This window comes from Suillus clintonianus (genome assembly GCF_016758775.1).
Source record: "Suillus clintonianus strain FC179 chromosome Unknown DEU56scaffold_5, whole genome shotgun sequence".
Lineage (NCBI taxonomy): Eukaryota > Fungi > Basidiomycota > Agaricomycetes > Boletales > Suillaceae > Suillus > Suillus clintonianus.
In genome coordinates, this window is record NW_024539229.1 from 830,092 (window position 1) to 839,420 (window position 9,329).

The window sequence follows — 9,329 nt, forward strand, 5'->3', positions numbered from 1 at the left end:
TTCTCAAAACCACTTTTTCTATCTTGCCCCCGTCGTTGCACTCAACGACGATCATGTCGCTCCCTGTTACATTTCGTGTATGCAACGCACCAAAATCTACTCCAAAAGTCTCATTCACCCGTTCTCGCTCGACTGTCGCATCGACTTCGATTGTCGACGCGAAGGCTAGGATAAGAGACCATGCTAGGAAAATCAGTAGATCATCAGCTCTAGGTGCTACTGCGGTTCCTGCTGCGTGCGTGTTTTTCATGTATCTTTTCATATCTCAAGTCGTCTGATAGTATGCACTTGTAGTCGACCCTCTCCAGCTCTTGGATTCCAGCAGCTGCCGCAGAAAAATAATCTTCCATTTGACTTGGAGTCGCATACCAACACACCCTTGGATCATTCCTTTGTTGGCATGTCAGGTGGTCAGGTTTTTCACGAGATGATGCTTCGACACGGGGTGAAGCATGTTTTTGGTTACCCCGGCGGGGCTATTCTTCCCGTGTTCGATGCCATTTACAACTCCAAGCACTTCGACTTCGTTCTTCCTCGTCATGAGCAGGGTGCCGGACACATGGCAGAAGGTTATGCTCGCATATCAGGAAAGCCTGGCGTTGTCCTTGTGACTTCTGGTCCAGGCGCAACCAATGTCGTTACGGCAATGCAAGACGCGCTTTCTGATGGCGTCCCTCTTGTTGTTTTCTGCGGCCAGGTAGCAACTTCAGCTATCGGCTCCGACGCGTTCCAAGAAGCCGACATGATCGGTATATCACGCAGCTGCACCAAATGGAACGTGATGGTCAAGGACATAGCAGAACTGCCAAGACGCATCAACGAAGCATTCAAAATCGCAACTTCTGGGCGTCCAGGACCTGTGTTGGTCGATTTGCCCAAGGATGTCACTGCTGGCATTCTTCGCACACCTTTGCCATTCAAAGCGACCACTCCAGGCTCGCACACCCTGCCTGCGAATCCTATGCTCTCTTCTTTAATCGACATGTCGTTGATCCAGCAAGCTGCCAACCTCATCAACCAAGCGCAACGACCTATCATTTACGCCGGCAATGGTGTTCTCTCATCACCTTTGGGCCCTAAGTTGCTTGCGCAGTTGGCTAAGGAAGGCAACATTCCCGTAACAACCACTCTGCAAGGTCTCGGTGCCTTCGACGAGACAGATGAGAGAAGTCTGCACATGCTTGGCATGCACGGATCTGCATACGCAAATTTGGCAATGCAACAGGCGGACGTTATCATTGCTTTGGGTGCACGATTTGATGACCGTGTGACGGGCAAGGTTGATACTTTCGCACCTGCTGCCCGAGCTGCTGCTTTGCAAGGCCGCGGAGGTATCATCCACTTTGAGATTCAGCCGAAGAATATCAACAAAGTTGTCAATGCTTCCATCCCTGTCCTCGGTGACGTCGTTTCCAATATGGCTGCGCTCGTCCCCTTGATCCGATCGTCACCACGCACACGGTGGTTCGGCGATATCCAAGAGTGGAAACAAAAGTACCCATTCACATACATCCCCTCGAAATCTGGTGCACGAAGCAAGCCGCAGGAGGTTATTGAGGAGTTGGACCGGCAGACGGCCCATATGAAAGAGGATGTCATTATCACTACTGGTGTTGGTCAACATCAGATGTGGGCGGCCCAGCACTTCCGGTGGAAGACGCCTCTGTCAATGGTTACTTCTGGTGGTCTTGGAGTAAGTTATTGCCCTTTTTTAACACGGGAAGCCGAACGTTGACATTTTCGCAGACCATGGGTTTTGGCCTTCCTGCTGCCGTCGGCGCTAAGGTGGCCGCGCCCAACAAAATGGTCGTTGACATCGACGGCGATGCGTCATTTAGCATGACTGCTATGGAGCTCGCAACTGCCTCGCAGTACAACATCGGCGTCAAAGTCCTCATCCTAAACAACGAATTCCAGGGTATGGTCTTGCAATGGCAAGGTTGGTCGATCCCACCTCTAGTATTTGAATAGTTCTCATGACAAATGCAGATCTATTCTATGATTCCAGGTATTCGCACACTCGGATGACGAACCCCGACTTTGTTATGCTTGCTAAAGCCATGCACGTGCACGCGATTCGATGCGAATCTACGGCAGACCTTCCTGCAAAAATGAAGGAGTTCCTAGAATACGACGGCTCGAAACCCGTTTTGATGGAGTGCCAGGTCGAAACTGATGAGCACGTGTACCCGATGGTGCGTTAGAGAGGCTAGTCTATCTTTGAGTCGGGTAAACTAACCGTTGTTGCGACCAGGTCCCCGCCGGGAAGGCGTTGCATGAACAGGTCCTCCACCCACTCCTGAGGCCAAAAGCAAAATCCGACGCATGATCTGATTTTCATTATTTTCGATCTATATGCATTTTATTCTCAGTACTTATCTCCTTCTCGCGAACTTATCAGATTCACAACATACCGTCTTGAATTCATGTGTACTAACATTCATTGGCTCGACCATCTTTTATTGACACGAACCACATTTATCTACGGCGTCCCCGAGATCGCAAAAGGGATGTTAAATCCCATGGGCATATTTGGTTTTTCTGTATGGCTACTTTCAAATAACAGAACAGAACAGAAATAGGATTGCTGATACACGAGTGGTGTCCAAGAATAGCGTTACGCTAAGATTATATATGCAGCTTCCCCCGACAAGATCGAAGGGACCACGATATGGACCATCTATTAGCCAGGTTGATCAAACACCGTGCAACGGTTAGATACAAAACGAGCGCATCTGTTCCTAAGCTGTGCATGCAGGTGTGTCCGGTAATCCAGTTATGTGCGCGATCAGTGTGGACATGGGCGTAGTGGGGCTCGGGGCGTCGAAGATACGACTCCTTGGCAGCCGTAGTCTACTGTGGTTAGATATGGCCAGGGCAGACCAAGTGGGGAGAATCAAGGTTCGAAATAGCAGTGCGTTCTTCCCCTAAGAGAGCAGTGCCAGTTGTGTACTCAGTGACGTGATGCGGCCAGAACCAGCCAAGAAAGTGCACAGATATCAGATGACGGACCTATCACGGGCTAGCCAAAGCCGAGCCAGTGCTGTACTTGGGAAGATGTTATTCGCTGTCCCCATACGAGGTCTGAGCTCAGATCCATCATAGCGTAATCTGTTCAAACCTGATGGCGAGCCTCGCCTATGTAGTAGAGTTTACCCAAACTACGGATCGTAATGATGCTGTGAGACGATGAAGGCACAAGTATTCAGTCGAAGAAGGGTTTACGCACCCCTAAGTGTGACATGATGGAGAGGGTTGATGGCAAGTCCCGTCCACTGTAGTGTATAGGTACAAATCCGTCGCGTCGTGAGCTCAGACGATGGACAGGCAGAAACCTCATGCAGCAGATGAGATGAGCAAATGATGCGAGCGAACGCATTGCGTCGCTGGGAATGCTTTCAGGGAGCTGGAGCTGGATCGAATATGGGCACAGCTCATTAGTTCGACCGATGATATCCGACTGAGTCGAATGCTTACCTATTGGAAAAGTTTTGTCACTGATGAGAGTCCATTGGGCGCGACCTATGGAGCTGTGGGAAATGAATGGTGAACCATGTTACCCCTCAGACCAAGTTCGGATTGACATTTGGTCCTCAGCTCAGGACCTATGGGAGATAGACCGCAGCGAGCACGGCTCCTAGGCTTGAGAGATTGGGTGGGCTAGAGATGGATTCATTAGTCTCTCTTGGCTAGTGCCAACCTTGCAGCACAGCAAGTAATCTCCACTTACTGCTGGATCCCCTGATCCGATGGGGATACGATGCTTGAGGATGCCCTTCAGGGAACCGTCGCGCATGTAAACCATGATGCTAACTTGTCCCGAGGCACGAACCCTCTTTTTGCGAAGCAATGTAATAGTATAGTATGCACGCCACCCAAGAGCTCTCAGCCGCCGGGGCAACGTTCCGAATCAAAGCGCAAGCGCAGGCGCCAAAATACTAATTTGTGGCACGTCAATCAAAATGGATAAACGTTGCCAGTACTCACCCAAACTCTAGCCAGCTGATGCTGAACCTACATGACACGCAGGTGAATGTCTGGTCTTTTACGTTTACCCGTGACAGATTGCCTCACCCTTGAATGATCCCCGGGAATACGCTTGTCTGGAAGCGGAAGACCACAGGTTGGCCATGGATTGATCGACTCCCGCGAGTAGCTTGGCTCCATGATATTCTTAGTGCCTCGAGTTGAGAAATTGCGGCATGACAATGCGAGCGGGATTAGAAGCGGACCCTCTTAAGCTTGACGTAAGTAAACATACGCGCGCGGACCGGTGTTATTGAAGATCATAGACCGAACTTGTTCAACGGAAGGAGCGCGACTCGTCAACAGACCTCTGTAACGTTCCCAGCGTTCTCGAACTCCAAGACAGAAAAAAGCGGCGTTACGCCACCAATTCGCGATTGGTGGCGATATGAGTGAGCGCCATCCAAGAACGCAACCCAGCATACCACGGGTTCAAAACTTCACAAATGCGAAAAAACTCAGGCCATCGGGTAAAATCTGTGCGAGTTTTGATCAGTTTCACATATCATTGCTAAATGGGAAGTTAATGCGTACGGACTCTCAATGCATGCACAGTGCAGGAAACGAGCTGAATCAATCATAAACGTCTCAATACACAACCCATCAGCACACACTCGGTACACCAACTGGAGCTGCTTACATGCCACTACTGAATTCTCAATTCCCGTCTCTTATCCCCGTCGGTGATTCAAGAAGGACGCCCGAATAACTCGGGCTGAGCATTAATAACCCATTGAGAACGATTTGATCTGCATGCCGGAACGCTAGAGCGCGCAAGGTGAGCATGCATACCAATGAATGAACGTGAATATCAAATAAGAATGCCGGCTTTGGATGATACGCTGGAGGATCCTTGGATTCAAGGGTATCCCCGGGGCAATCGACCTGGTGGATCACTGGCTGGATTGCAGGGGCATTCACACGGCCTCGGATAGGAGTACCACGCATGGCCGTCCTACTACTACTAGTCCGATGGAGAGCAGCGTTTTGCACCGTGATCGCCTGGGCCCCATGATCACGCAAACCCATGAAAAGGTGAGTGAAATTGACAATGAAACTCCCAGATACACACGAAGGAGGGGAATACCCCGATCTTCAGGAGCACTCCGCTCCACAATTCACTTTCGCCGACCGCGAATAATGCACAGCGAGCGAGCGGAACCGTCCCACTCGAAGATTACGAGAAGACGAATATGAGAAGGTGGATCACAAGTCGACGCGCAAAGCTTATGACCAATATCTCACGTTTTGTCTTTCATTGTGAGTGGTTGAAAATGACTCTGAAATGAGATTATCACAAGGAGATCGCCGGACGATATGAATAAAACGTGCATCGATGGTCTTCTAACACACGACGAGCGTTCAGTATGGAGCTTCATTATACATCGATGGTTTATTATTGGTAATCCATCTAGGACCGCGAGGATCCATCGTGTCGAGAACAAAGATAATGCGCGGAGGTTCGAAGATGAGATTATCGGTGTGAGATCAGGTCTCAGGAATTGCACATCCGTGAGGAATGTGCGTGTTGAGTTGACAAAGGCGATCTGATTACCAACGTAGGTAATTGTGATTGTAAATTGTCAGGACATCGATTACTATTAAGATAATCGCCGTCATCTAATGATAACTGCGCACAATGGGGGCTTACAAGACTTTAGCGAGACTGGATAACCTCGGGGGTTGAAAAGCAATCGATCAACCCGACGGTCATGCATTGGTTCAACTGCCGGCAGCTTGAGGCACAGATCGATAGCAGTCTGGATATCGACGCGTTTCATCACTGATCAAGGAGGACCTCGATGTAATCACACTGGCCAAGTGAATCCGAGAAGGACGCTGAATTCCATAAGAGATGGGCCATCGATTTCGCATGTTCCCGCGAGCCACGAGACGAAGACGGCGACTAGATGTGGTAATTGATGACCGGGAGACTTTGTTTTGAATTGTACTTCAGGGGCTTCGTACTCCATTCGGAGAGAGGGGGAGTTAGCCACGCCCATCTAGAAATCGGGAAAGAGGTAAGCGGTTAAGATGGGGAAAACAAAGAAGGGGGTGTGGAGCATATTAACGCAGAGGTTCGAGATGAGCCGAGAGGGAAAAGGGGTGTTCTGGAACGTCCCTTTGGGTCTCCGTCGGCCTTCAAGAACCACTCGGAGCGAAGGTCCCAGGTCAATCCAATGAGTGTGGGTGTAGCCATTGGCAGCTGATCAGCCTTCCTGCCGAAGGCCAGGGAGATAAGATAACGACAAAATCGATTGCCCAATGGATGCTAATTATACGTGCTCCGACGCGATGACCAAGCCCACGATGCATGATGACTGGTTCCTGACGAAGGAAAGTGGGATGAGAAAGCCAAATGGGTGATATCAGTCAGCATCGTACGAGATTGTGCCATCGTGAATACAGGACCTTGCTGATCTTGTGACGATATCGATGGCAGGACAAAGGCCATCCTGTGTTAGGTTGGCAAGCAGGGCTGTGCAGCCATCCTGTTTGACACGATCGAATAACCGCCATCCAATGATAAGCGCTCAAACAAGGCACATGTTTAATGCGACACGGCACGGTGTGATCAAAACGAGAGAAATTCGTGACTGCAACGAGGGAATGGTGTGGCACTACGAGGGATACACGTAGTGGATGACAGGCTAATCTTTTCCATTCCCTACTGAATTATCTAGATTGGGACCATGATCCGTGAGGGCCCTCTGCCCTCCACGCACACCTTTGGGAACTTTTGATACGGCTCGCTGATAGTGGATATACATGTGTGCCACGCGAGGGGGCCTACGAAAAGCGCCGTGAGGGGAGAAAGGGGATATTTGTGGAGAAAGGATTGTCTATGCAAGGCCGATGCGGTGTATGCGGCCTTTGACGCCCATTTTAGACCGTTCTATGATATGAAAATAAAGCTCCGGTCAACCAAGAACCAGAAGAGCTACCAAATGCAGGCAATTTCGGGAAGTGGTTGGATGAATTGTCACAGGAATATGGCAGCTGGCTGACACGAGGGCGGCGGTATGGTGTGGCAGCTCGCCAATATGGCTCAGAACAATCTGTAGAACACGGGGGCCTACTGCGACGGGGGTTTGGCGTTGGGGGGAATCACTGTTATATGAACCGTTAGTAGGATACGCCGGTATGCACCTGCACCTAGGCTACCCCTTTGTGAGGATGGTCTCAGATTACCGGGAGTGTGTTATGACTTGAATTCTACCGAGAAGATCGAAACGGTGAAGCTGCTAGATTACCGATACTCGGTGATTGATTGTATACGAGAGTGAAACCAAATATATAATAGGCACAATTGATTAGGATTTGGTATCGTATCATGGGATGGGCTTGCGATGCCGTTGGAGCATGCTGGTATGGGGTTGATGCAGTCTCGTTGATGATCAGTTCTCTATGTCATTGGATCATGGCTGGTTCACGTGGAGTATGTAGACCGAGGCACCGAGAAAGTAGGATCATCGTATCGGAAAGAGCCGGATGTGAGTCAGCGTCAAGTCAGCTGCGATGCCTGCGGACCATTCGAGTCATGACGTGTGCTCCCGGGTTTGTCGGCACAGCAAGTCGTGCCAACCTCGCGTATTGCGATAATCTAATGAGTAACGGAAGACGAGGAACTCGAGGCAAGGAACGTGGAATGAGAGTATTCAGAGGGCATTGCCTGATCAAGGAGAGGCGATAAAGGACAGTAGGCCCAATCGCCGCATATCTCAGATTGTCCTAATTAGGAAGGCCTGCCAATGGCGTCTCTTGTTCACCCCATAACCGGATATGATTTCCTAATCGGGATAGGGTGGTGCACGATTACAGAGGATTACGCGGATTGGCTTGGGTTGCCGGCCTTTCCAGCTCACCTTTGTCACTTGTATATAAACATCCTCCTCTCCCTCCCATCATGTCCATATATTCTTCCCCCCTCGACTCAAAACCTATCCGATATCATCTCCCATCTGCTTAAATTCGGGTTCACACTACCGTCAACATCGCTTTTCGACCCTTGAATTTTTTAGCTCGGTGACGGCCCGCCGTGCTTCTTTTTTCAACTAACCCGCCTTCCCTGCCCGCGAACTCAATCTGGTTATTATCCGACCCGAATAATAGTCATACATATAGCACCCTCCCAATCACCGTTTTTCATTGTGTGGACATGCCCCGCACAATAACCAGTACAACTCAATTCGATCCAACATCCACAATGGCATCCTATGACTCTGCGTCCACATCACTCAGCGTAGCTTCTCCTCCAATTGAACGACACCGTCTCAGGCGTAAACGCTCTCCTTCCCCATCATCTCAACACTTCACCGTAAATCCATTTGCTGCACATCGCCCATATTCCCCCTCAACCCGCGCGTCTGACATCGCTCGCCTCCTTGACCCAACATATGCATCACCTTCTCATCAATCAGCTTTCAAGCCACTAGGGTCCAGAACTGCTATTAGAGAGGTTTATGTTGATCATCACGGTGACCTCCACGACCCAGATTTCCGTGACTTTCCCACTTTTGGTCATGCGCACTCTAAACCGAGCTGGGAGCGGGCATATGCAGATGAGAGTGATGCAGAGGAAGATGAGCAGATCTTTCAGAGAAACGTATCAATTGAGAAGCAACGGAGACGGCCATCCACTACCACCTACTACGCCGCTCCTGCATACTACCCTTACGACGAGCCTTCGTCGTATGAGTCGAGAAACATAGCTGAAGTCGATGATGAAGACGAACAGCTAGATCACCATGAACGCGCACCTCTCAAGGAGAAGTGCTTTGCTACCCGATCAAAGTCTCCTCAGACTGAGAAGGAGACATATCCTGAGAACCCTCATATCGAGGGACCTTTGCCTCTTGCAGCTGACAGCGACTTCACGTGAGTTATATTCCACCCCGAGTCGTTTTTCGATAACTAACAGTGTCCTTACAGACCTACGTGTGGACATGCTGTTCGCCGTCAGTGGCACGCATTCACACTGAGCCTGCGCTTCAGTCTATTCCGGACTAAGCGTAGAATTCAGCGCAGGATGTCTGGCTAAACGCAACATCCCATCCCATGTCATCACAACTTCGCGCGTGCAAATGTATATGCTTACTTCCTTTTGAGCGCATGTCGCCGAGGGTCGCAGCTTTGCATACCCAAATACCCAGCGGGACACGTTGTGCAATGCACCTGTTCATGCGCACATATTATTCTCCAACTCGACGCCGCCTTCAACTTCGCTTTTAGCGGCGCCTTCTTGACAGCGCAACTCGATTCGCGCAAATCTTCAACTTCGCATTTTCCCTCAGCATTTTTCT

General features: G+C 50.0%; 2 protein-coding genes across 2 annotated transcripts; both read left to right on the plus strand.

Moving 5' to 3' along the window:
- Positions 1 to 53: 53 nt before the first annotated feature.
- DEU56DRAFT_907553 (thiamine diphosphate-binding protein) lies at positions 54 to 2,329 on the plus strand (the record flags this gene model as incomplete). The annotated part of the gene is made up of 5 exons (XM_041356919.1): positions 54 to 235; positions 295 to 1,693; positions 1,747 to 1,939; positions 1,990 to 2,195; positions 2,255 to 2,329. 5 exons carry the CDS (start codon positions 54 to 56, stop codon positions 2,327 to 2,329), a joined length of 2,055 nt encoding a protein of 684 aa, XP_041214192.1.
- A 5,904-nt stretch (positions 2,330 to 8,233) lies between these two features.
- On the plus strand, positions 8,234 to 9,067 carry DEU56DRAFT_907554 (uncharacterized protein; the record flags this gene model as incomplete). Its single annotated transcript, XM_041356920.1, has 2 exons — positions 8,234 to 8,904; positions 8,959 to 9,067. The coding sequence occupies 2 exons, from the start codon at positions 8,234 to 8,236 to the stop codon at positions 9,065 to 9,067; spliced, it is 780 nt and encodes a 259-aa protein (XP_041214193.1).
- Between the last annotated feature and the right edge of the window lie 262 nt (positions 9,068 to 9,329).